General features: G+C 36.9%; 1 protein-coding gene across 1 annotated transcript in view; it reads right to left on the bottom strand.

Moving 5' to 3' along the window:
* gas7b (growth arrest-specific 7b) overlaps window positions 1-24679 on the bottom strand; it is a 76516-nt gene that overhangs the window by 4839 nt on the left and 46998 nt on the right. The window contains exons 5-13 of the mRNA XM_057825924.1: window positions 21819-21872; window positions 16041-16130; window positions 13551-13666; window positions 13280-13354; window positions 8233-8311; window positions 8005-8133; window positions 5763-5886; window positions 843-922; window positions 223-321 (exon numbers count right to left, since the gene is read on the bottom strand). Coding sequence (XP_057681907.1) covers window positions 223-321; window positions 843-922; window positions 5763-5886; window positions 8005-8133; window positions 8233-8311; window positions 13280-13354; window positions 13551-13666; window positions 16041-16130; window positions 21819-21872 — 846 coding nt within the window. The remainder of the gene's footprint in view (window positions 1-222; window positions 322-842; window positions 923-5762; window positions 5887-8004; window positions 8134-8232; window positions 8312-13279; window positions 13355-13550; window positions 13667-16040; window positions 16131-21818; window positions 21873-24679) is intronic.

The following is a 24679-nucleotide window of genomic DNA, read 5'->3' as shown; positions in this document are numbered from 1 at the left end:
CAATATACAAATGTCTTTCAACATACAGGTAAAATTGCAAGGAATTTAGAGACTTCATCTTCCACGATTCATGCTATATTATAAAGATTGAGAGATTTTGGAGAGATCAAAGGATGAAAGCCTAAAACTGACATGAATTTCTATCCTTCAAGTTCGAAATGAGTGAATACTTGCATATTGCATCTGCATATGGATTTTAGATAATGAATTATAGATTCTTACACTTTGGTTGAACATGTCCGTCTCGTGTCGTAATGTGGTGTACTGACACAAGTGCTGCCGGATCATTTCCACTCGCTCCAACTCCAACCGCTCCAACTCCTGGTGAGTACAAATCATGTGGTCACACGTATAGGTCAAGGAGAAATGTTATAATATGCACAGCTCACTGTATCTATAAGTATCACTGAGCAAAGTGCTAATTGATTAGCGCTTTGTAAAATTTGTCCATTGTTCAAATTGGTACGGAAGATTATTTCCTCTGTAATGCACTTTACCAAAACCTTGTCTTGCACTTTCACCGAATCTCACAGGTGATTAATCTTGATTTGGGTTCCCTATTTCACCTGTGTCCTACCCAATGGTGCATCCCCTTCTAACAGGGTGTCAAATCAGTAAATACATTTGTGACTACTTTGTATTGCTATTTATAGTCAGGTAGCATATATATGCAATTATTTGATAAGGCATTTAGCGCTATTGTTTTGCATGTTCAACCAGCTTAACATGTTTAAATGCCTAAATAAAAAACAAACACACATCACCATACCCAATGTTATGCTAAATATATATGCTGTAATTATTTACATTCTCAAATCATAGAGTCCTTACACAAAACTCACCAGACTGGTGGTAACCATCTCCTCAAACCATTTGGACTGTGACTGGTTGTATAAGTCCACACAGCGCATTAGCTCATCTCCTATGAATAAATTCAACAAGACACTGTATGAGAAAAAAAAAAGCACATTCATCACCATTCACCATTTTTACATTAAATATGGCTATTACACTGTATGTCCACTAGATGAGGCTGGTTTACAAGTTATTGCTTTTGAACACATTTCCCCAAATCATTTTAAAAATTCAAAACTGAAGTACTGTAATTATCAAACACAAATATTCTAATAGCAAGACTATGTTTGTTTGCATTATCCTGTCCTATCACTTACAACTGGGTTAAGTTGTGTATGACTTAGTTGTATTTGATCAATTTCATGTTTTGCTTTTTAAACCATGCTGTATTCTTTTTAATGACTTAAATTTATTTAACTTATTTAAAATTCATAATGATTCAATGTACTGTTTTTAACTACCATCATTTGCAGACTATAAACCAAAACTTCTTTTCCTCTGCGGTTTATAGTGCGGCTTATATATGAATTTTTACAGGCTAATAATATGCACTTCTTCGGTGTGAATATCGTTGTGGCTAATAGTTCAATGCATCTTGTTCACTGAAAAAAAACCCACCTCCTTAAACCTGGTTGAATTCCTTTGTTTTCAGTGTAAATCTATTAGAAATACGTGAAATTATCTGCTAGCGCTTCGAGTAAATTTCACTCAGATTTCTTGAAATACAAAAAATAGCTAGCTGAAAATTAGCTTAACGGACTTATTCAAAGCGATAAATTAATATATTTTATCTTAAAAAAGATTTAAAATGTCAGAAATGTTCTCAGATCAATAACAGATATTGTTTGAAAACATTATTTGAAAGCAAATTTTTCTTGATTAGATGAAAATTTACCAATTTTTAGATGTATGGGCTTAATAAGAACAAATAGTAATATTTACTTAAAATAAGTGGAATAAGCCGACACATTCGTCTGTTAACTAGTCTTTAACACTCAAAACAAGATGGACAAAATGACTAGATTTAAGAAGAATAACCTTATCAAGACATACATTTGCAACAGGGCTGTGCATAGACCGATGGAGTGGCCGGTGCTCATAGATCAAAAGGGGCACATGAACAAAAATTTAATGCACCTTACAACAAAATAACTTCCAGTTTAACCAATTTTACAGTAAAATTGGCTGTGACTGTAATAGACTTTAATTGGGAGGGGGGAACAGTGAATAGAAATCAACACTGTCATCAACACTTTCTGGCTTTGACTCAGTCAGTCTTTGCCTCTTCCTTCAACCTCTATATCCAAACTTCCTTACTCAACTTGTTGTTCATCTGAGAACAAATTACATATACATACATACTGAGCCACAGTCAGCACAGGTTTTTTCAAAACTATTATTTCTTTATTAGAGAACTTAAAGATGTGTACTTTTCTAAATAATGTGAAGAAAACGGACAAATATGGTTGCCTATGGAGAGTAGAGACACATTATTAAAGTAGAACATTATATAAGAGAAAATTACATTTTTTTTTTTTTTTTTAAATCCCCACTATAAACCTGGTGTAAGAATTTTCACTACAGTATTTGCTCGAACACGGTTCAACAGGGTAACACTATTTGTTTTGTTTTCAACCACCAGATGACCACACACCTCAGAGCCACAGCGCGAAGGTGGTGGTGGTGTGGGGGTTAATGCACCGGTTTAGCGGCACACAGACAGCTTAAATTTTTTTTTTTTTTTAAAGGTGTTTTCGGTGTTGAGGTAAAGCCCTCGGTGGCATGCCAGCACACACATACACACACACAAAAAAAGCCCAGTCAAAAGGGGCATTTGGGCATGTAAGGGCATGTGCCTGATTTGCAGTTTAATGCTGCTAGCAGGTTGCAGGATGCTGCAATGTGCTAACGCTAACCTTCATACATAAACAAAGCGATTGGATGGAAGGATACATCTAAAAGCTGGTCATTTTTAAACTAAATCAGGAAAAAATTGCTTTCTAATAATGTTTTGAGCAATATCTATTCTTGAATTAAGACCATTTCTGACATTTCAGAGGTTTTTAAGAATAAATACACTAACTTAAGATTATTTTTGAACTAGCTATTTTTCTTATTTCAAAAAATATAAACGAGTAAAATTTACTTGGAAGCACTGTCAGATAATTTCACTAATTTCTAGTAGATGTACATTGAAAACAAGGGAATTTAACTAGTTTTAAGAAGGTGTGTTTTTACAGCATGTGTGTGCTCCATTACCTTTCTGTTTGAACCTCCCACCAACCCCCTAAGCTCCACCTCTGGTCTGCACCACACAACAATCTCAATGTAAAGCCAATTGACACCATGTCCACCTTAAATTCCAGAAAATGGAAGCAAATAAAGCAAATTATTCCTTTGCATTTTTTAAGACAGAGGACTGAAAACAATGTGAACCTCAATCTCAATAACAGGGGTTTCACTTATCTTTGTCAGGGGAGTTTTAGCAATCACATGAGACTTTATGCAATTAAAAAAAAAAAAAAAATACACTAAGTGTATAATGTCTTATTGCCATGGCTACTAACGCAACAATCTCTTTAAAGTAACCCTGAGGAAACACAACTGAATACAGAAGCTGCTACAAAAAAAGGAAGTACAGCAAAGCTTACTCAAAACGGGTAGAAGGAGTAAACGCATGTCGGGCAAACGTGAGGATAAATATCGCGCAGTGAAGACATGACAATTAGTCTTTGTTATGGACGATATTAAGCGCTGTAGCTGTTTTGGCTTCAGTCTTTGCTCCGCTTCCCTCACACTCAAGTGATCGCAGGCGAGCGAGCAGACTTTCCAAACGGCATCAACAACTGCCACTGTTTTCCTCCCCGGTTGCATAAGCGCCACCGAGGAGGGAAGACAGTGTTCTGTGTCCGTACACAGAGACAGTTCGGAGGGAGGCTTTCACACTTGTTTGTGACAGCATGTGGTCGGTGCCGGGCTGAGTCATGACATCACATGGCAGAGAGAGTCGACATCTGCTTTTCCCTTGAGAAACATACTCCTCTTAAATATTCAAATTGCTACTTACAAACTCTGCCAAGCCATGTTTTAAAGTATCCTGATTAGTTAACTGGGCTGAGATTTTACTTACACTGTGGCGTACATTTTTTTTTTTTTTAAACGGACCCATCCATTTCCTATACTACATACCAGTATTGTTTTTCACAGCCATTTTAATTTTTGTCTTTGTCTTTTAGATGATACTTATTAGTCTTAGTCATATTTTAGTCATTTTAAAATCTTTGTGTAGTTTAGTCGACGTTTACTCAATATTTCTGTCTGTAAAATTCAAAAGTTGTATTCCAAAAAAAAATAAATTTAAAAAAGCTTCAAAGTTTAAACTATTTGGAAGGAACATTGACAAATGAGCACATATTGTAGCGTCGACGCCAACTTCATGATGATAATACACACTCTCAGTTATTGTTTGTGGTGCTCACCAGAAACAATCTGGTAAACATTAGCATGATATAGCATTTACGCTAGCAAACATTTGCTATGCAAATCAGCCAGTTGTTGTAAACATTAGCATTATATAGTATTTAAGCTGGCGAACATTTGCTATGCAAATTAGCCAATTGTTGTAAACATTAGCATTATATAGCATTTAAGCAGGTGAACTTTGCTATGCAAGTTAGCCAGTTGTTGTAAACATTAACATTATTTAGTGTTTAAGCTCGTGAATTTTTGCTACACATGGATGGATGGATGGCATAGCAAAAGTCCGTTAGCTTGAAAGCTATATAATGCTAAAGTTTACCAGATTGTTTCTGGTGCGCACCAGATTGCCTAAATTTATGTCCCTTTAGGGGCTCCGTAATATAGCATTTAAGCTTGTGGACTTTTGCTATGCAAGTTAGACAATTGTTGTAAACATTAGCATTAAATAGCATTTAAGCTAGCCGAATTTTGCTATGCAAGTTAGCTAATTGTTGTAAACATTAGCATTATATAGCATTTAAGCTAGTGGACTTTTGCTATGCAAAATAACCAATTGTAGAAAACATTAGCATTATATAGCATTTAAGCTAGTGGACTTTTTCTATGCAAGATACCCAATTATAGTAAACATTAGCATTATATAGCATTTAAGCTAGCGGACTTTTGCTATGCAAGTTAGCCAATTGTTGCATTTTGTAATTATAATTATAATTGTAGCCAATTACAACAATGCAACAATTGGCTAACTTGCATAGCAAAAGTCCGCTAGCTTAAATGCTATATAATGCTAATGTTTACCAGATAATTTGTTTCAAGTGGACACCAGAAACTATCTGGTGCGCACCAGATTGCGTAAATACATCTTATATCTGTCGATGTCCCTTTATGGGCTCCGTACACCACCAACTGTAAGCAAAAAAAAAGTTTAAGAGGACGCTCGCCACGCTAAATGCTAACCCTAACGCTATGCTAACACTATGAGTAACATTTAGGTTGTGATGATCAGCACAGACTTTTAAAGGCTAAAGTAGCATTGCATATTCTCTCTTACCAAGATAAGAAGACAAATCTTACCGTGTATGTCTCAAAACAAGCAATGGGCAGATGAAGTCCTGGTTGGTTAAATTATTTGAAAATAATGTAGGCTACTGTTATGGACTGTACATACTTGTCTGAATTAATCCTTTAGGTCTCAGGTCATCATTGTAAATTTGAAGTTGTTGAAACATTTTTTTTTAATGTCATTATAATTCGCGCATTATTTAAAATAAATAAATAAATTTTAAAAAGCATATCAGCTTTGGATATCAGCAATTGGCTTATAGGTTTTTCAGATATTGGCATTGGAATTTGACAATCCCATATCGGTCAACCTCTACAAAAGAGTTTTCTGATATTCACTTTCAAGGTACTCCTCCCCAACTGACCTGCTTGAGTGGATTTCCTTCGGGCTTTCTTGATGTCTTCTTCAGCTTTAGTGTTGAGTTTGCTCTCCAGCTGCTGAGTTTTCAACTCCAACTCCTTCTGTCTGTCGGCCAAAGCTTTACGAGCCTAAAAGGGTACATGAGTTATGGACACACTCCAAAAAGTAAATAAAAAAGTTTTCAAATGACTCTGTGGATAGATATCCATCCTACTACATGCTGTGAAAAATTGGAAAGTAATTGAATGATTAACAATATAGATATACTTGATAGAAAATAAATCATAGACACACACATTACAGTTGCATGTAGATTATCAATAAATCTATTGATATATCACATCAACGGAAAATATTACAGCTAAAATCAGGGGTTCAGCTTCAGTTAAAGAGTGTACAAAACTGAATTCCACAAAGCTGAGGTGGGGTGCAATATTAGAATTTTCATGAGCATACAAATCACGGCACTATATAAATTTTATGAATTTTCAAATCTGGAAGAAACTCGTGGTGGGGGCATGTGCTGCAATGTTCATGCGTCTCCACCCTATTTTATACGGAATACTGTAACTTTATCTGAAGGTCCTTCAATAAACCATCTTTGATTTTTTTTTTTTTATACAGAACCCAGTAAAGCTGCTGTACTGGCATTCTTGTACGATTTTTAAGAACTAAGTTAGTGCTTATATTTTATTTTCTGCTTGGGATTTTAACCAAATGGCACCTGATATTCTGTTTGGAGAAGAGAAATAAAGTAGTACCTCTACATATAAATCTAATTCGTTCCAGGACCTTATTTGTAAGTCGAAATGTTCGTATACCAAGTGGGATTTTCCCATAAGAATACATTATAATTCGTTCCACGTTCTGTAATGAATCGTGCTGTACCTGAGCGCACCACATGGCTGACGTGAAATAGTGAGATAGGTGCGGTAGAGATTTTACTTTCTCTTTTAGTGTTCTGTTGTTGGCATCAGCTGCAGCGGACAGGCGTGTTGTGTTGCATAGATTCTGAAATAAATGATTAAAATCTTGAAGATTTGTCCATCCAGAACGTTGTTTTTGGTTTAGCACAATAACACCGCCGTTTTCAAACATTCGCAAACGTCTATTGTGTCGCCTACGCGTCAGAACTTGACAACATTTGTTGTTCAATATTGTTTAGCTTCAGCTGCAAATACACATAGTGGGAAACACAGACAAGGCTGAAAAAGCATTTTCTGCTCTTTCACCCCTCTTTAAAATAAACTGCTGTATTTTAAGCCACAAGAAATTTTGTGTTTGATAGAACAATATGTCTATATGCTGCCATAGCAGTTTCATGGCGCATTAAGCCCCCGAACTATTTTTAATTTGTCTGTTATACCCTGGAGACCCCCGTTTACAGACACCACGCAACCGCTTTTGTATAAACCCAGCCATAAAAAGAAGTAATTATATTTATTATTCGAAAAGTCTGTCATTTTTAGCTTGGAATCATGAATGGATGTCTAATATTTAGTAAAAAAAAAAAAAAAAAAAAAAAACCCAACGCCTTTATAAAATTATTCACTCGCATATTTTAAACTTTTAAAGCAAATTACGTCACAATGAAAAAAAAATGTATCTCTATATATGTCATGCATGTCTACCTCATAACTATCACTTAATTGTATTTTTTTGTTACTGTCGCATTTTCCCTAATATTTTAGATGATAAATAATCATTCCAAGCAAGTAAAAATTGAAGAAAAAATTGTTTAAAAGGGTAAATATTTGAAAAAGAAAATCCCAACCACTCCTTGATGTCTGCGATTTCTGCATTGCGACCCTTGTTACATATGAATATTACCGTGATTTACCCATAAAATCCCCAATAAGTGCTGCACTACAAATTTGAACACACCTGCTCCTTATGCACACCTGGACCTAGTAACACCAACGAGTCACATGACATTTTGGGGGGGAAATGACAAGCAGTACTCAATTTGGACATTTAGGGATGTAGTTTCTAAGGGGTGTACTCACTTTTTTTGCATGGGGTTTAGATATTAATGGCTATATTTTGAGCTATATTGAGGGGAAAATAAATGAACTCTATTATATAAGCAGCACACAGACTACTTTTCATTGTGTCAAAGTGTCATTTTGTCAGTGTTGTCCCATGAAAAGATATAATTAAATATGTGCATAAATGCGAGGGGTGCACTCACTTTTGTGATACACTATATGTCGAAGTACCACTGTATCAAGTATAAGTGGGCCTACCTTTTCCACCGAAGCATAGCGACCGACGAGCTGCTTGCGTAAGTCTGCGATATGGTGGTCGAACCGCTTCATGTCCTTTTTAAAGTTCTCCCTGAAGCTCAGCAACGGTTTCTCCACTTCACTCTGGAGCTGAACAATAACAATGAATGAATTATTAGATTAGTTGATTTTCTTTATGTGTGGTGTATTTTTGTGCTTGAACTCGTGTCAGAGAAAAGTGGCAATTACTTTCGAGGAGAACTTCAGGTGAACCTCCGCTTCATCAGCCAGACTCTTCTTCAACTGGGCCCAAGCCTCCCCCAGCGTCCTACGAGGAGAGGGACGACACACACTTTTATGTCGAAAATTGGGCAGAAAGTGTCGAAGAAAGGGAGGAGTTCAGCGGATGATGATGAGCGCACACAGCTGGGGATGCGAAGCCGGGTCAGTGCAAAAGTTCAGCAGCTCCACCACTCAACAGTAAATCTGGAGAACTGGAGGTCCAAAAGCAGTTCAGCAGATAATTAGAATGTGTGATGCATGTGATCTGCTGCAGCCTGGATGGCTCAACTTGCCGCTACGTTGCCGGTGTTAGGATTTTTTGTTGCCTCAAAAATCAGTGAGCTAATGCGTATTATGCAAAGATTCTGCGCATCCTTCTGCATTTGATATGACAGCAGGAAGCTGGATGATTATTACTGAGTGCAAATTGGAAGATGACGTGTAGAGGCGGATGACTTTAGGGAGTGAGCACTAGAGCAAGGGTTTCAAATGTGTGTTCCAACGCTACGAAATACTTTGTGGATAGGTGACACCTGTATTGCAAACATACTTTTTGCCATTTGTAGTCAAGACAAATGTCAATTTCCTGTCCCAGAATGCAAAGAGTGAGATCTTATTCACAATTCAATCTCACTGTTTTTAACTAGAGGTCGACCGATATATGGACTCTCTTTAAACATCTGCCGATTAACAATCAAAAAAATAAGCTGAATAAAAAAGGATTTTGATCAGGCATCTGTGTAGGCAACTTTGGCCACCGTTGACAGACTGTAGGACACCGCAAGGACCCCGAAACAACTTGAATGCAAGCCACTACAGGAAGCTTTTTTATCTTCCATGAGAGAATATGCAATGTTGCTTTACCCTTATAAGGTGTTTTACTGAGTAATCATTTCACTCTAAATGAAACTTGTAGCATTTGCATTAGCATTAGCTTTAGCATGGTGAGCATCCTCTTAAACTTTTACTTGTTTACATCTCGTTGTGACGTCCTGGTGGGTTTAATTATTTGACAAAATGAGATGTTTTACATTATGGATTGCTGTTGCTGTGTGCATCATATTGTTTTAATCGATTCTCGTACGTTTTTGCCATTAAAATTGACAGATACCGTACATTAGCATGATTGGAAATGAAAGAAATTGGTCACATCCCTTTCAATCAATCAAATGGTAAATTCAGAGAAAACTATTGGGAGTGGTAGAATTTAACAAAGTACTTCGTTACTGTACTCAAGTACATTTTATCTGTATCATTGTATCTGTACTTAACTCTACGTTTAATTCACTACATTTTGCAACATGTATCTGTACTTTTTACTCCATTATTTTTCAAATTGTCGCCTGAGTCGCACCTCACCGTTTTTTTGTTTGTTTTCCGGCGCAATCGATAAGCCCCGTGCAACTATACCGTAATTGAGCCCTCGAGGCAGAAACACAATTACAGATTAGGCAGGTGAACAAGATATTGACCAATACAAACCAACAGTGAGAGCAACAGACTTTCAAATGGGTGCTGCACACTCTTGTCCAGTAGGTGGGGGTATGCACCCACCATTAAACTAAAATTTTGGAGTATTTTTTTAGTTTGTTAAGCTCCTGTTTATAGTGCAATTTTACTGCTTGCTTTAAATAAAATTGAGTAGTTAATGAATTTTCTGGTTCTTTCTTTGAATATTGGCTCAGATGTATCTCGATATATATTAATTAATACATATACTGTATATAATACAGTGATCCTAAGCTACTTCGCGCTTCAAACTTTGCACAGTCTTTCACGTTCCCTCCTGCTGCTTTTCTTGGTCAGGCAGTACTCTGGAATTTCCGGTTAAAGTTAACGATGATTGACAGGCGTTTAGGTTTGATCTTGCCAGGGACGCTTGGAAGCCGAAACTTCGAAGTAGCGCATGTGTCAATCATCGTTTAGCTTGTTAAACAGTTGCTGTGCCAACTTATTTTGTGTAAGTGAGCAGCATGAGCAGATTTGAGTCACTCAATGAAGCATTTAATAAAGACAATCATTTTTCTACGTTTTTCTTGTTTAAAAATATGGAATAATAATATGTCTAAAACTTGAAGTGCTTAAAAATTATTTATTTCAAAATATACACTACCGTTCAAAAGTTTGGGGTCACCCTAAACTTTTGAACGGTATTGTATGAAAGTCATTATAAGTCAATACAGATACCGTGACCCCAAACTTTTGAATGGTAGTGTATATACATTGAACACACACAAAATTATAAATTAAAAAAAAATGGGGGGGGGGGGGTGCTGGGTTCTGGTCCCTATTAACCATGAGAAACGAGGGGTCACTATATAGCACATTTTTGCATCAGGAGAAAATACTTTCTTTTAACTTGAAAAATAAATTTTAAAGCAAGTACTTTTGTACTTTTACTTGAGTACATTTCTCTTAGATACTACTACTTTTAATTCAGTATTTTTTTTTTGACCAGGTATCTGTACTTTTACTTGAATAAAGAAATTGTGTACTTCATCCACCGCTGACAGCTGATGCTCGGCTGGAATGACAGAACAGAAGCAACAGAACAGCAATTGTCCTTCCTGACAACAGAGCCTGCTTGAGTTAGAAATATAATGGTAGCATTGTGCGATACTTTTATGAGTGTGGGCTGACGGAGGTTCTATATGGAATGATTCCATCCCAATTCAGCCTTCTCATATATATTCAGAATCCATTACGCATGTAAGCTGTTTATGAAGAAGGGTAGAGATATTTTGATTCTGGTTAACAAATTCATTTTCAAGATTAAGATCGTGTAAGCCGAACAGTTTCAGGTTATTCTGTAACAGGGGCAATTTTTTTTAAGCATAACAGTACTTAGGTTTCTATGCAAATTTCCTTGTGTTCCGCCCAACAATGTGCGTTGTTAGGTTCATGCACACTGTTCAGAATTGTACTCCCTACAGGGCCATTGAGGACAAGCCATATGGATTCCTCCATCAAATGGCCTGGGAGGAACTGTCTGTGACCGCATAATGTTATTTGGCTTAACAGGTATTGTTGATTCAGTGGTACATAAAAGTATCTGAAACTTTTGGAATTTCTGACATTTCTGCATGAAGTCACCATCAAATGTGATCTTTGTCAAAATCACACGTATGTAAAAACAGTGTCTGCTTTAACTAAAACCACCTAAACATTTATAGGTTTTCATATTTTAATGAGGATAGCATGCAAACGATGACAGGAGGGGGGGGGGGGGGGGTGAGCCCTCTGCCTAAAGAGACTCAAAGAGCAATTGAAACCAATTTTTACCAAAAAATTGAAGTCAGTTGTGTGCCCAATCACTGATAAGTGGTTTAAAGCTGCCCTGCCCACTATAAAACACACACCTGGTAAGAATTGTCTTGATGACAAGCTTGTCTGATATGCATCATGGCTCGGTCATAAGAGTTGTCTGAAGACCTGCGATCAAGGATTGTTGATTGTATCAAGCTGGGAAATGATAGAAAACCATCTCTAAAACTCTGGATGTTCATCAATCGACAGTCAGAGAAGTTGTCTACAAATGGAGAGAGTTTGGCACTTTGGCTTCTCTCCCAAGGAGTGGCCGTCCACCAAAGATTACGCTAACAGTTAAGCGCAGAATACTCAAAGAGGTAAAAAGGAACCTTAGAGTGTCTGCTAAAGACTTACAGAAATCACTGGCACAGTCCAATATCTCTGTGCACACATCAACTTTATGTCAAACTAAGGCCAAGAATGGTGTTCATGGCAGGACTCCACAGAAGAAGCCACTGCTGTCTAAAAAAAAACATTGTTGCTCGTTTAATGTCCGCAAAAAGGCACTTGTAAACTCCGCAGAAGTTTTGGCAAAATATTTTGTGGAGTGAAGAAACCAAAGTTGAGTTCTTTGGGAGTAACATACAATGTGGAGGAAAAATGGAACAGCTTACCAACATCAACACCTCATCCCCACTGTGAAGCATGGTGGAGGGAGCAAAATGATTTGGGGCTGTTTTGCTTCCCCAAGGCCTGGACAACTTGCAATCATTAATGGAAGAATTAATTCAAAAGTTTATCAGGATGTTTTGCAGGAAAACCAGAAAACCTGTCAGACAGTTGAAGCTAAAAAGAGGACGGATGCTGCAACAAGACAATGATCCAAAACACAGAAGTAAATCAACTTCAGAATGGTTTCAAAAGTTCGAAATAGGGTTAGTAAAAGTCCAAACTTAAACCCCATTGAGATGCTGTGGCATGACCAAAAGACAGCTATTCATGCCAGACATCCCAGGAATCTGATTGAACTACAGCAGTATTGTAGAGAAAAATGAGCCAAGATTAGTCCTGATCGACGTGTCAGACTGATCTGCAGCTTCAGGAAGCGTCTGGTTGAAGTTATTGGTGCCAAAGGGGGGGGGGGGGGGGGGCACAAAATATTAAATGTGCTGGTTCACTTACTCCCCACCCCTACGGTCATTGTTTGCATACTATCCTCATTAAAATATGAAAACCTATATATGTTTGGGTGGTTTTAGTTAAAGCAGACGCTGTTTTTTCATCTGTGTGATTTTGACAAAGTCATCACATTTGATAGTGATTTTATGCAGGAATGTGAGAAATTCCAAAAGGTTCAGATACTTTTTCATACCACTTTACAATATTTGCAATGTGCTAAAGCTAACCTTCATACATGAACAAAGTCTTGACTCTTTAAAATTAGTTAAATTCTCTTGTTTTCAGTGTAAATCAACTAGAAATAAGTGAAACTATCTTCCCGTGCTTCAAGTAAATTTTACTCAGATTTCTTGAAAATAACATCTTAACAGACTTATTTGAAGCAATAAATTAGTATATTAAATCTTTTTTAAAAAAGCTTGTGTATTCGAAAGAATTTTACAGTAAATTTAACACAATAAGACCTTAATTACATGGATTTTAATTTCAGAATTAAGGAAGTTTTGTTTGAATCTCTTTTGACACATCTCGTTCCATCAGATCTGACTTTCTTTTGAACGAACGACTCAAAGGGAGAGATACTCACCCTTCCTCCTGACTTCCTAGAGGGATCTGGGAAAGCTTGGACAGATTCTTGGAGTATTCCTCCTCTATTTTTATCCTGAGAAGGAAGTAAAGACTTTCGTTACCTGTTGTGTGTTTGCACAACCTGCTCAATGACTGTGCATTTCCACTTTCGCGCAACGGATTAATGTAGCACAAAAAAGGGGAAGCCACATGTGCTTTTCGTTTTAACTTGAGAATGACACATTAAAGAATAAAAAAAGGGGAATAAAGATCAAGAAAACGAAGGTTACCTCTCGCGGACAAATTCCGCCATTTCTTTCTGCATTTGTTTTCCTTTCAGCTGTTTCTGCAATAAGACTTCAAACCCGGTAATGTAGTTGTTGGCCTGGGGGTCCTTCTTATCAGTCTAAAAGATAAATACAACAAGCACACAAGAAATGCTTTGAACAAACACTTTGCAGTAAACAGGAGAATCTCACACCTCAGCGTAGTAAATGGTTTTATCAGTGCTTAAATACACAAACAGGTGGCGACATCAGAACAAGGCAGTTTTAGAGTGTAGCAGGGATGTTAAACGTGAATACAAAATAAAATTCCTGAGGTTTTTTTTCAAACGATGCACAACTGCACTTTCATTTCACATAAACAATAAATGTGTGAGATTTATTATCATATTATTATTATTACTATTGTTTTGCTATGTGTCATTGCTATTTTTAATTGTACCTGCAGGATTTATTAAAGATTTAGCGTAGGTTTTTGGGCTGTGGAACGAATTAATTGAACCATAATGTACAGTGATCCCTCGCTACTTCGCTCTTCAAACTTCGCGCCTTCAGTCCATCGCGGATTTTTTTTTTTCCCCGATTAAAAAAAAAATAAATAAATAAATAAATGCGGTGTTTTATAGAACCGTCCCGATCCGATCACGTAGTCAGTGCACTGGAGTTGCCTATTTAAGTTAATGATGATTGACAGACGTTAAGGTTTGAGCTTGCCAGAGACGCACTGAAGCCAAAGCTTGAAAGCGCCGCATGAGTCAGTCATGGTTTAACTTGTTAAACAGTTGCTGTGGCAACTTATTGTGTGTAAGTAAGCAGCTTGAGTGGATTTGAGTGGACTCGCTCTTTATTCTTGTTTCAAAATAATTCGGTGGGACAGTAACATCATAATTTCTACATTTGAATTGCCTAAAAACCATTTATTAAAATATATAAACATAAGTTGTTGTTTTTTATTATTATACTAAAAAAGTGAAGCAAAAAACATGTCTTACAGTGTTATGAAAAAGTATCTGAACCTTTTGGAATTTCTCACATTTCTGCATAAAGTCACCAACAAATGTGATAAATGTGATTGTAAAAAATCACGCAGATGAAAAAACAGTGTCTGCTTTAACTAAAACCACCCAAACATCGATAGGTTTTCATATTTTAATGAGAATAGCATGCAAACAATGAGAGAAGGGGGAAAATAAGTAAGTGAACCCTCTGCCTAAGGAGACTTTAAAGAGGAATTGAAACATATTTTTACTAAACAATTGAGGTCAGGTGTGTGCCCAATCACTGATGAGTGGTTTAAATTTGCCTTGCCCACTATAAAACACACACCTGGTAAGAATTGTCTTGATGAGAAACATTGTCTGATATGCATCATGGCTCGGTCAAAAGAGCTGTCTGATAACCTGCGATCAAGGATTGTTGATTCGTATGAAGCTGGGAAAGGATACAAAAACAATTCTAAAGGTCTGGCTGTTCATCAATCAACAGTCAGAGAAGTTGTCTACAAATGGATAGAGTTTGGCACTGTTGCTTCCCTCCCAAGGAGTGGCCGTCCACCAAAGATGACGCCAAGAGTTTAGTGCAGAATACTCAGAGAGGTAAAAAAAACTCGAGCGTGTATGCTAAATACTTACAGAAATCACTGGCACAGTCCAATATCTCTGCACACACATCAACTATTTGTAAAACTATGGCCAAGAATGGTGTTCATGGGAGGACTCCATAGAGCATGGGTGTCCAAACCTATTTTTTCCCCCTTCTGTCATTGTTTGCATACTATTGTCATTAAATAAAGAAAACCTATAGATATTTGGGTGGTTTTAGTTCAAAGAGACACTGTTTTTTCATCTGTGTGATTTTGACAAAGATCAGATCACATTTGGTGGTGATTATATGCAGAAATTTTAAAAGTTCCAAAAAGTTCAGATACTTTTTCATACCACTATACCACTATATTCTGGGTTTATGTATGTTTATCATGTTAACTTCAATGGAATTGGGTTTGTACGTAACTGTGTTTGAACCATGAATTAGAACAAAAAAACATACAAGTACACACAGTAGACGATAGCGTATTAGCACCACACGTCACACATGGTAGAGATTACACTGCAGGAGATGGAGACTTCCACATAAACAATTAGAGGCCAAGCAGAATTTTTTTTCTGTCCCTCTAGATTGACGCAATCTATTATCCCGCCAAGCTCTAAAGCCAACGATTATTCCCAGCATGCATTGTGGACAGAGTAACAACGAAACATAAAAGGATACAGTGTTGTATATGTCCACATTGCCACACAGGATGTTATTTGGTAAAACAGAGAGACCATGTAAACAGACTAAAAGGGATTCATGACATTTGTTTCTGCTTACCAATTGACGTAAAGCAGCCACAATTTTTTTTCTAGGTTTGAAATCTTTGATTTAAATATTTTTGTCGAGTTATTATTTGTGCTTCAGCTGTATCACTAAAAGCTTTTCAAAAAACGCTGAACTCACCCAGAAGTAGTCACAGTAACTCCATTCGTTTGGTTTAAGCAGCTGTTGTTCCGACATGGAGGCCGGCGAAGGAAATGTCACACAATTAATCTGAAGAGAGAAAGACACAGCAAGAAAGCGTCACACCGAGGGCAGATTAACGGATAATTTATGCAAACTTAATTTGGAGGGAAAAAAACAGTTTTTAAAATGCAAATGACCAAAAAAAGCAGTTCATCCTCTGGTCTGTATGGCATTCCTAATATACTTAGGAGAGGAGGCTTACAATGAGGTAATGCTCATGATATTTGCAACATGTGACGATTCACGATGTCCATGATTTGACTTAGGGGATAACTAGTATGAAAAAAAAATTAGGGTTTTAGTAACTTTAACTCTTGTGGGGAGTCAGATGTTTTTTTATTTTTTTCATTCCTGTAGCAAAAAAAGGCAAAAACACTAAAGAATTCCTCAGACAAAATTGCAGCAACAAGCACTTGTCAATAAATCAAGTCCCATTACAACAAAGGCAATTTTTCACTCCTATGTTAGGAACATTAATCCTGTCAGAAATCAAATCCCCCAGCCATCTTTCAGTTTTGAATTTGACTAAACTGTCAGACAGAAAATGGGTCTATAAAGGCACCCAGAACATCAAAGTTCATGCAATGTCACACCTAGGGATGCAGCTATCGAATATTTTAGTAATCGAGTATTCTACCAAAAATGTCATTGATTAAACAGGTAAAGTGAATTAACATTTTTTTTAAGGTAAAGAGCAATTCGTGAAGTGAGGTGAAGAAAATAATTATTTAAACAGCCTGCTATTTGGCAAGTTCTCCCACTTAGAAATTATGGAGGAGTCTGAAATTTTCATCGTAGGTGCATGTCCACTGTGAGAGAGATCATCTAAAAAGAACAATCCAGAAATGACAATGCATGATTTATTAACAATTTATGATTGTGATTAAAGATGTCCCGATCACGTCATTTTCAAAGTATCGGAATCGGCAAAAAAATATCGGACATGCCTTTTTTAATATATATACTGTATATATATATATTTTTTTAAATTAAATTGTTTTCTAATTGTATTTAACGTTACAGACAAAATGTCTTACACTCATCCAGAGTCTTTAGTTATGGCTTAAAGTAGGGCTATCAAATTTATCGCGTTACAGCGGTAATAACATTAAAATACTTACCGCATGCGCTGCACTACCCACTCACGCATTGTCGCGTTCAGTCTACAATTGCACCGTTTTACGCATACATAAAGCTAAAACGCAACGTAAAATGAGTAGAGAGAATTGTGGCAGCCTTTGAAGCCTCTTTTCAATTGGCTAAAGCCTTACAATCCCTCTCTCAACAATTAGAAATATCGAGTGAAGCAATGTTGGGAAGAAAGGTAGTAGTTGATCTTTTTCTTAACACACTATGTAATTTCCCAAAGCAGAGAAGATATATCAATTAGTACCAGTACGCACAGTCATGGTTGCACTTCCCATCATGCATTTGGGCAGAAGTTAAATGGCTACAGTATCATTTACTGAAAGCTCAACAAATACACTAGATGGCAATATTTAGTCACAATATACAAAGTCACATTTATCCTTTAAGAATTACAAGTCTTTCTATCCGTGGATCCCTCTCACAGAAAGAATATTAATAATGTAAATGCCATCTTGAGGATTTATTGTCATGATAAACAAATACAGTACTTGTATGTTGAATGTATATATTCGTCCGAGTTTTATTCATTTTTTTTCTTAATGCACTGCCAAAATGTATACGATCGGGAAAAATTATCGGGAATGATTGGAATTGAATCGGGAGCAAATACAAAAAACAAAACAAAAAAGCAATCGGATCTGGAAATATCGGGATCGGCAGATACTCAAACTAAAACGATCGGATCGGGAGCAAAAAAACATGATCGGAACAACCCTAATTGTGATACAGCTGCAATTAAGTATTTGAACACCAGTCTATCAACGAGAATTCTGACCCTGAAAGACCTGTTAGTTCGCCTATGAAAAGTCCACCTCCACTCCATGTATTATCCTGATTTAGATGCACTTGTTTGAGGTCGATAGGTGCATAAAAACACCTGTCCACCCCATACAATCAGTATCAAGACTCAAACTTGTAACATACCGTATTCTTTCGGACTATCAGTCGCACCTGAGTATAAGTTGCACTAGCCCAAAAATGCGCAACGAAGAGGAAAAAAAAACAAACATACAAATCGAAGTCGCATTTTTGGGGGAAATAGACTTGATTAAATCCAACACATAGAACAGGTATGTCATCTAGAAAGGCAAGAAATAAAAAAACAAAAACAAAAAAAAAAACACTGCTTTCACTCAAAAAACTTAAGATCTGATTTTAAAAAATTCCTTAGGGTCGTCGATCGCCATCATTCACCACCACAACTTTTCAGTCAAAATCATTTGGACATCTATAGCTGTCAATGTCAACCAATGAGTTCATTTCAATCCGAATAGACACCTAACCGCAGATAGACTGCTCGTGTTGTTGTTGACAGCATGTTCAGTAAAAGTTTTGTGACGTCTTCTCTTTTGTAACTTAGCTGACCACATGAACTCCGTTTGATGCATATGTAGAGCTCCAGCCAAAGTCCTGCTGATCCTCCTGATTTACTGCCATGTCTGTCGCATGAAAGGTCTTTCTTTCTGACTCAGATTTGTAGCTTTAACCTCAGTCTTCAGATCTTGTTTTTAAGGAAAACACAATGAACAATGCAACTGATGTCTTATGAATCGACAGGGAAAAAAAACATCGTGAACAAAGTTACAACTTGTGTGCGATAGCTATCATCTGCTAATCATTAGCATTACTGTTTGCTAAGTGCAGTCATGCAGCAGTACAGTGGAAAAGCACACCTCCTTAAATCTAGTTAAAGTCCCTTTGTTTCAGTGTAAATCTAATAAAAATAAGCGAAATTATCTGTCAGTGCTTCAAGTGAATTTTACTCTGATTTCTTAAAAAAAAAGAAAAAAAATTAGGGCTATCAAAATTGCTGCGTTAACGGGCGGTAATTAATTTTTTAAATGAATCACGTTAAAATATTTGACGCAATTAACGCACATGCCCCGCTCAAACAGATTAAAATGACAGCACGGTGTAACATCAGCTTATTACTTGTTTTGTGGTGTTTGGCGCCCTCTGCTGGTGCTTGGGTCCAACTGATTTTATGTGTTATACCATGAGTCAGCATGGTGTAATTATTGACATCAACAATGGCGATTGATTGAAAATTTGACAAATTTTAATAAAACGAAAACATTAAGAGGGGTTTTTATATAAAATTTCTATAACTTGTACTAACATTTATCTTTTAAGAACTACAAGTCTTTCTATCCATGGATCGCTTTAACAGAATGTTAATAATGGTAATGCCATCTTGTTGATTTATTGTTATAATAAATACAATACTTATGTACCGTATGTTGAATGTACAGTATATATCCATCTTGTGTCTTATCTTTCCATTCCAACAATAATTTACAGAAAAATATGGCATATTTTATAGATGGTTTGAATTGCAATTAATTACCATTAATTAATTTTTAAGCTGTAATTAACTCGATTAAAATTTTTAATTGTTTGACAGCCCTAAAAAAAGGCTAGCTGAAAATAAGATTAAATAAACTTACCATAAGCAATAAATTAGTATACACGTAGTCCCAGGGTTATGAACGAGTTACGTTCCTACACTGGCGACGTAAACCGAATTTCCGCATAAGTCGGAATACATTGCCCTCTGGTGGCAGCGTTGGGTCTGGCTGGACTGTCGCCTTTTGACTGAGAAGCTATCGTCTGACATAGATAAAGGACAGCTGCGCTCTGGTTTGGCCCGCATAAGACTGTAAGTTGTTTCAGCTAATACGTTTGTGTATGCATTTGTAATTACGTTTACAGCTACAGTTTGTGGAGTTACGTGTGAGCGATTCGTAGCATTTAAGCTAGCTGACTTTTGTTAGGCAAATTAGGCTAATTTAATTGACTAAATTTACCTACTGATCAGAATAGATGGATGTTTGAACACCAATTGTTTTGTGTCAAGTGCTTTATTGTTAAAACAGGTGTCGTTTTGAACATAAGCATACATACGTGTTACAGCTTTACAAAGTGTCAAAAATAAAGTCAAAAGCTTCAAAAAGCACAAGTACCCCAAAATAATAATCCAAAAAGTCCAAAAGTATTGCATTTTGTTTAATGATGGAGGATACACTGCCCTCTGTTGGCAGAGTTGGGTCTGGCTGGACTGTCCCCTTGTATGACTGAGAAGCAGACTCAGACGTCGGACATGGATAAAGGCTAGCTACGCTCTGGTTTGGCCCACATACGTCTATAAGTTGTTTCCGCTAATATATGTTTGCGTATGCATTTTTAATTCAGTTTACAGCTACAGTTTGTGGAGTTATGTATGAGCGATTTGCAATGAGAATTGTAAATACATTTGCATTAATAGCTAGTGGACTTTTGTTAGGCAAATTAGGCTTATTTAATCTACTAAATTTACTTATTGATCAGACTAGATGGACGTTTGATCATCGATTGTTTTATGTGAGTACGTTGTAACCCCGGGACTACCTGTATTTAATCTTTAAAAAAAAAAAAGTTTTGAAATATTGAAATGTTCTTAATTCATGAATAGATATCGTTCAAAACATTATTTGAAGGCAAATTTTCCTTTATTTAGGTGAAAAATCAACAACAATTTGATGTATAGGCTTAATAAGAAACAAATCATAATATTTCCTTAAAGTAAACGGAATCATCTTATAGTGCTGCAACGATTAATCGACTAACTTGAGTAATTCGATTAGGAAAAAAAGCTTCAAGTCAAATTTTGCGACTTCGAGTATTCGTTTAGTTAGAGTGGCGTTGCAATGGTTTGTTTTGAAAGTGTTTGCATCGAGTTTCATAATTTTTTGTTAATACATTCCCTTCTAATGGCAACAGTGAATATGACATAACTCATTTAACATGGCTGAATCCAGCTGCTCCCTGTTTAGACCAACATAAGCTAAGTTTTGTTGTTGTTGTTTTTTCATGCATTCGTAATTTAGCCATTTTTTGTGGGAATACATATGTGTCGGAACGATTTGTTAAGAACATTGTAAAAAAAAAACTGTTTTATAGCATTTAAGCTAGCGGATTTTGCTGTACAAGTTACTTGATTATTTAAACTAACTAGTTGATGAATTAATCAACTACTAAAATAATCGATAGATGCAGCCCTACATCTGACACATTCATCTGTTAACTACGTTTTAACACTCAAAACAAGATGGAGAAAATTATTTGACTAGATTTAAGAAAAATAATCTGATTAAAATGTTATAAATTTGCAGCGAGAAAGAAGAACCTTATGAAAAACTTAATCAAGTCACAGGAGCAGCATCTCTGCTATTTTCTGGAAACCTGACATATGATGTCGATGCTGCATACAGAATTTGTTATTGTGTACAATGTAGACTAGCAACTGACAAAAAACACCAGAAACAGGAGAATAGAGAGGGAAGACACAATAAAAAATATTATACGCTTTGGGCAAAGCCCAGTGGAAGGAATTTACTTGGATTTTAATGACGCTCACATAGGTGATATAGTACAGCTATAATAGTGGGTGGAAAGAAGATCCCAACAGTGCCATCTGCATTCTTTCCAAATTTGAAATGTATTCCCTGCTCAGTATGAAATGTTTTAGTTGATATTTACTGAAGAGAACCATACCGTAGGTAGTTCATGGAAAGTGTTCCCACTCACCGTTACTGTGGTCTCCTTGTTCTGTTTCCTGGTGGGCGTTGATGGTCCTGGGCTCTGCAGAAAGAGGAAGGATGGTCTGTCAAACCGTCCGTTCTCCATCTCAGTCATGACTGCTCCACATTCATACACACTCTCGCGCAGTTGTTATGGTGTCGAGCTCCTTTACCATCTGTCTGGAGCTCGCTGCTGTGGATGTGCATGATGTAAGTGAGGGATGAGGGGGTGAGTATGGGTGTGTGTATGTGTGAAAGGAAATGGGGAAAGTCTGCCTGAGTTTTTTACAGTACAGGTAGTCCCCGGGTTACAAGGTATTCGATTTATGCGATTTTGACTTTACGACACCGGAGTCTCGTCTTGTCTTCAGTCATTTATTTATTTATTTTTAAGTCTCATAAACAATACCTATGGAAGCCCATTCCCGCCACTAAAATAAAAAAGTATGTTTTTTTCCCCCAACAGAACAAGAAACCCATTTCTGCTAGTGTGATTTTTTTAAACTTTCTGGTGCCTATGGCCATATGCCAATCCCCGAAAAAAGTTGCTTCAATCAGAAAAAAAAAGTCATTTACAAAAATAAACTTAAAGCGTTAATTCTGACAGAAAGTCGCCAGCGTAGGAAAGGAACTCGTTCGTAACCATGGGACTACCTGTATCTAATTTTTTGTCTAAATAGTCCATCATTGGCATGTTTAATATTCGATGTTGTTTTCTTTCATTGCATTAAGCCCACCTTCCCCCTAAATATGACACTAACCAAAATGTTTTTTCTATTTTCTGTTGCGTTTAAAAAAAAAAAAAAAAAAAATCTATATACTTTTTGGTCATTGATTTTAAGTCTGCCATCATTTTTTTTTTTTTTTTTTTCCAATGGGCATTTTTGATAGTCTTACAGTTAATTTGCATAGTTACAGTACATTGGGGAGAAGAAATATTTGATACACTGCTGATTTTGCTGGTTTTCCCACTTGCAAGCCATATAGAGGTCTGTAATTTGTGTCATAGATTCTCTTCAACTGTGAGGGACAGAATCTAATACAAAAATCCAGAAAATCCCATTGTATAATTTTTAAATAATAAATTTGTATTTAACTGCATGAAATAAGTATTTGATACATTACCAACTAGTAAATATTTCGGCTCTTAGTTCTTTTTTAAGAACCCCTCCTGTTCTCCACTCATTACCGGAAGCAACTGCACCTGTTTGAACTTGTTACCTGTATAAAAGACACCTGTTCACATGCTCAAACAAACAAACAAACAAACAAACAAACAAACAAACAAACAAACAAACAAACAAACAAACAAACAAACAAACAAACAAACAAACAAACAAACTCCAACCTCTCCACAATGGCCAAGACCAAAGAGCTGTGTAAGGACATCAGGGATAAAATAATAGACCTGCACAAGGCTGGGATGGGCTACAGGAAAATAAGCAAGCAGCTTGGTGAGAAGGTAACAACTGTTGGAGCGATTATTAGAAAATGGAAGAAGTTCAAGTTGACGGTCAATCTGCCTCGTTCTGGGGCTCCATGCAAGATGGGGCATCACTGATCATGAGGAAGGTGAGGGATCAGCCCAGAACTACACGGCAGGACCTGGTCAATGACCTGAAGAGAGCTGGAACCACAGTCTCGAAGAAAACAATCGGAAACACATTACGCCGTCATGGATTAAAATCCTACAGCGCACGCAAGGTCCCGCTGCTGAAGCCAGTGCATGTCCAGACACGTCTGAAGTTTGCCACTGACCATCTGGATGATCCAGAGGAGCAATGGGAGAAGGTCATGTGGTCAGATGAGACCAAAATTGAACTTTTTGGTCTAAACTCGGCTCGTCTTGTTTGGAGGAAAAAGAAGGATGAGTACAACTCCAAGAACACCATCCCAACCGTGAAACATGGAGGAGGAAACATCATTTTTTTGGGGCTGCTTCTCTGCCAAGGGTACAGGACGATTGCACCGTATTGAGGGGCGCATGGATGGGGCTATGTATCGCCAGATCTTGGCTGACAACCTCCTTCCTTCAGTGAGAGCCCTGAAGATGGGTCGTGGCTGGGTCTTCCAGCATGACAACGACCCAAAGCACACAGCCAAGGCAACTAAAGAGTGGCTCCGTAAGAAGCATCTTAAGGTCCTGGAGTGGCCTAGCCGGTCACCAGATTTGAACCCGATAGAAAATCTATGGAGGGAGCTGAAAGTCCGTGTTGCCCGGCAGCAGCCCCGAAACCTGAAGGCTCTGGAGAAGATCTGGGCCAAAATCCTTTCTGCAGTGTGTGCAAACCTTGTCAAGGACTACAGGAAACGTTTGGTATCTGTAATAGCAAACAAAGGTTTCTGTACCAAATATTAAGTTTGATTTTTGTGATGTATCAAATACTTATTTCATGCAATTAAATGCAAATTTATTATTTAAAAATCATACACCGTGATTTTCTGTTTTTTTGTATAAGATTCCGTCCCTCACAGTTGAAGAGAACTTATGATACAAATTACAGACCTCTACATGCTTTGTAAGTGGGAAAACCAGCAAAATTGGCAGTGTATCAAATACTTGTTCTCCCCACTGTAGATGACATGTTATATCCGTTTCTCTGACTTGTCATAGTTGACTGATTTTCACATATTGAAGCACGTTGGCAGCACTGAAAGTAGAGGTGAATTGGAATGGATTCCGAAAGAACATGCTGTTCTTCTAAAATATCTGAATTTTAATTGTTTAAGACTAAAGGAAATCGGAAGGAGCTACAGGACATGACGTACCGTAATTTTAGGACAATAAGCCACTACTTTTCCCCCTCATTTTGAGTCCAGTGTGGCTTAATTGTTGTATTTATACAGCGGTATGAAAAAGTATCTGAA

Source organism: Corythoichthys intestinalis, chromosome 21 (assembly GCF_030265065.1).
Source record: "Corythoichthys intestinalis isolate RoL2023-P3 chromosome 21, ASM3026506v1, whole genome shotgun sequence".
Lineage (NCBI taxonomy): Eukaryota > Metazoa > Chordata > Actinopteri > Syngnathiformes > Syngnathidae > Corythoichthys > Corythoichthys intestinalis.
Note: the sequence above shows the minus strand (reverse complement) of the source record. Positions and strands in the feature narration are given on the sequence as shown.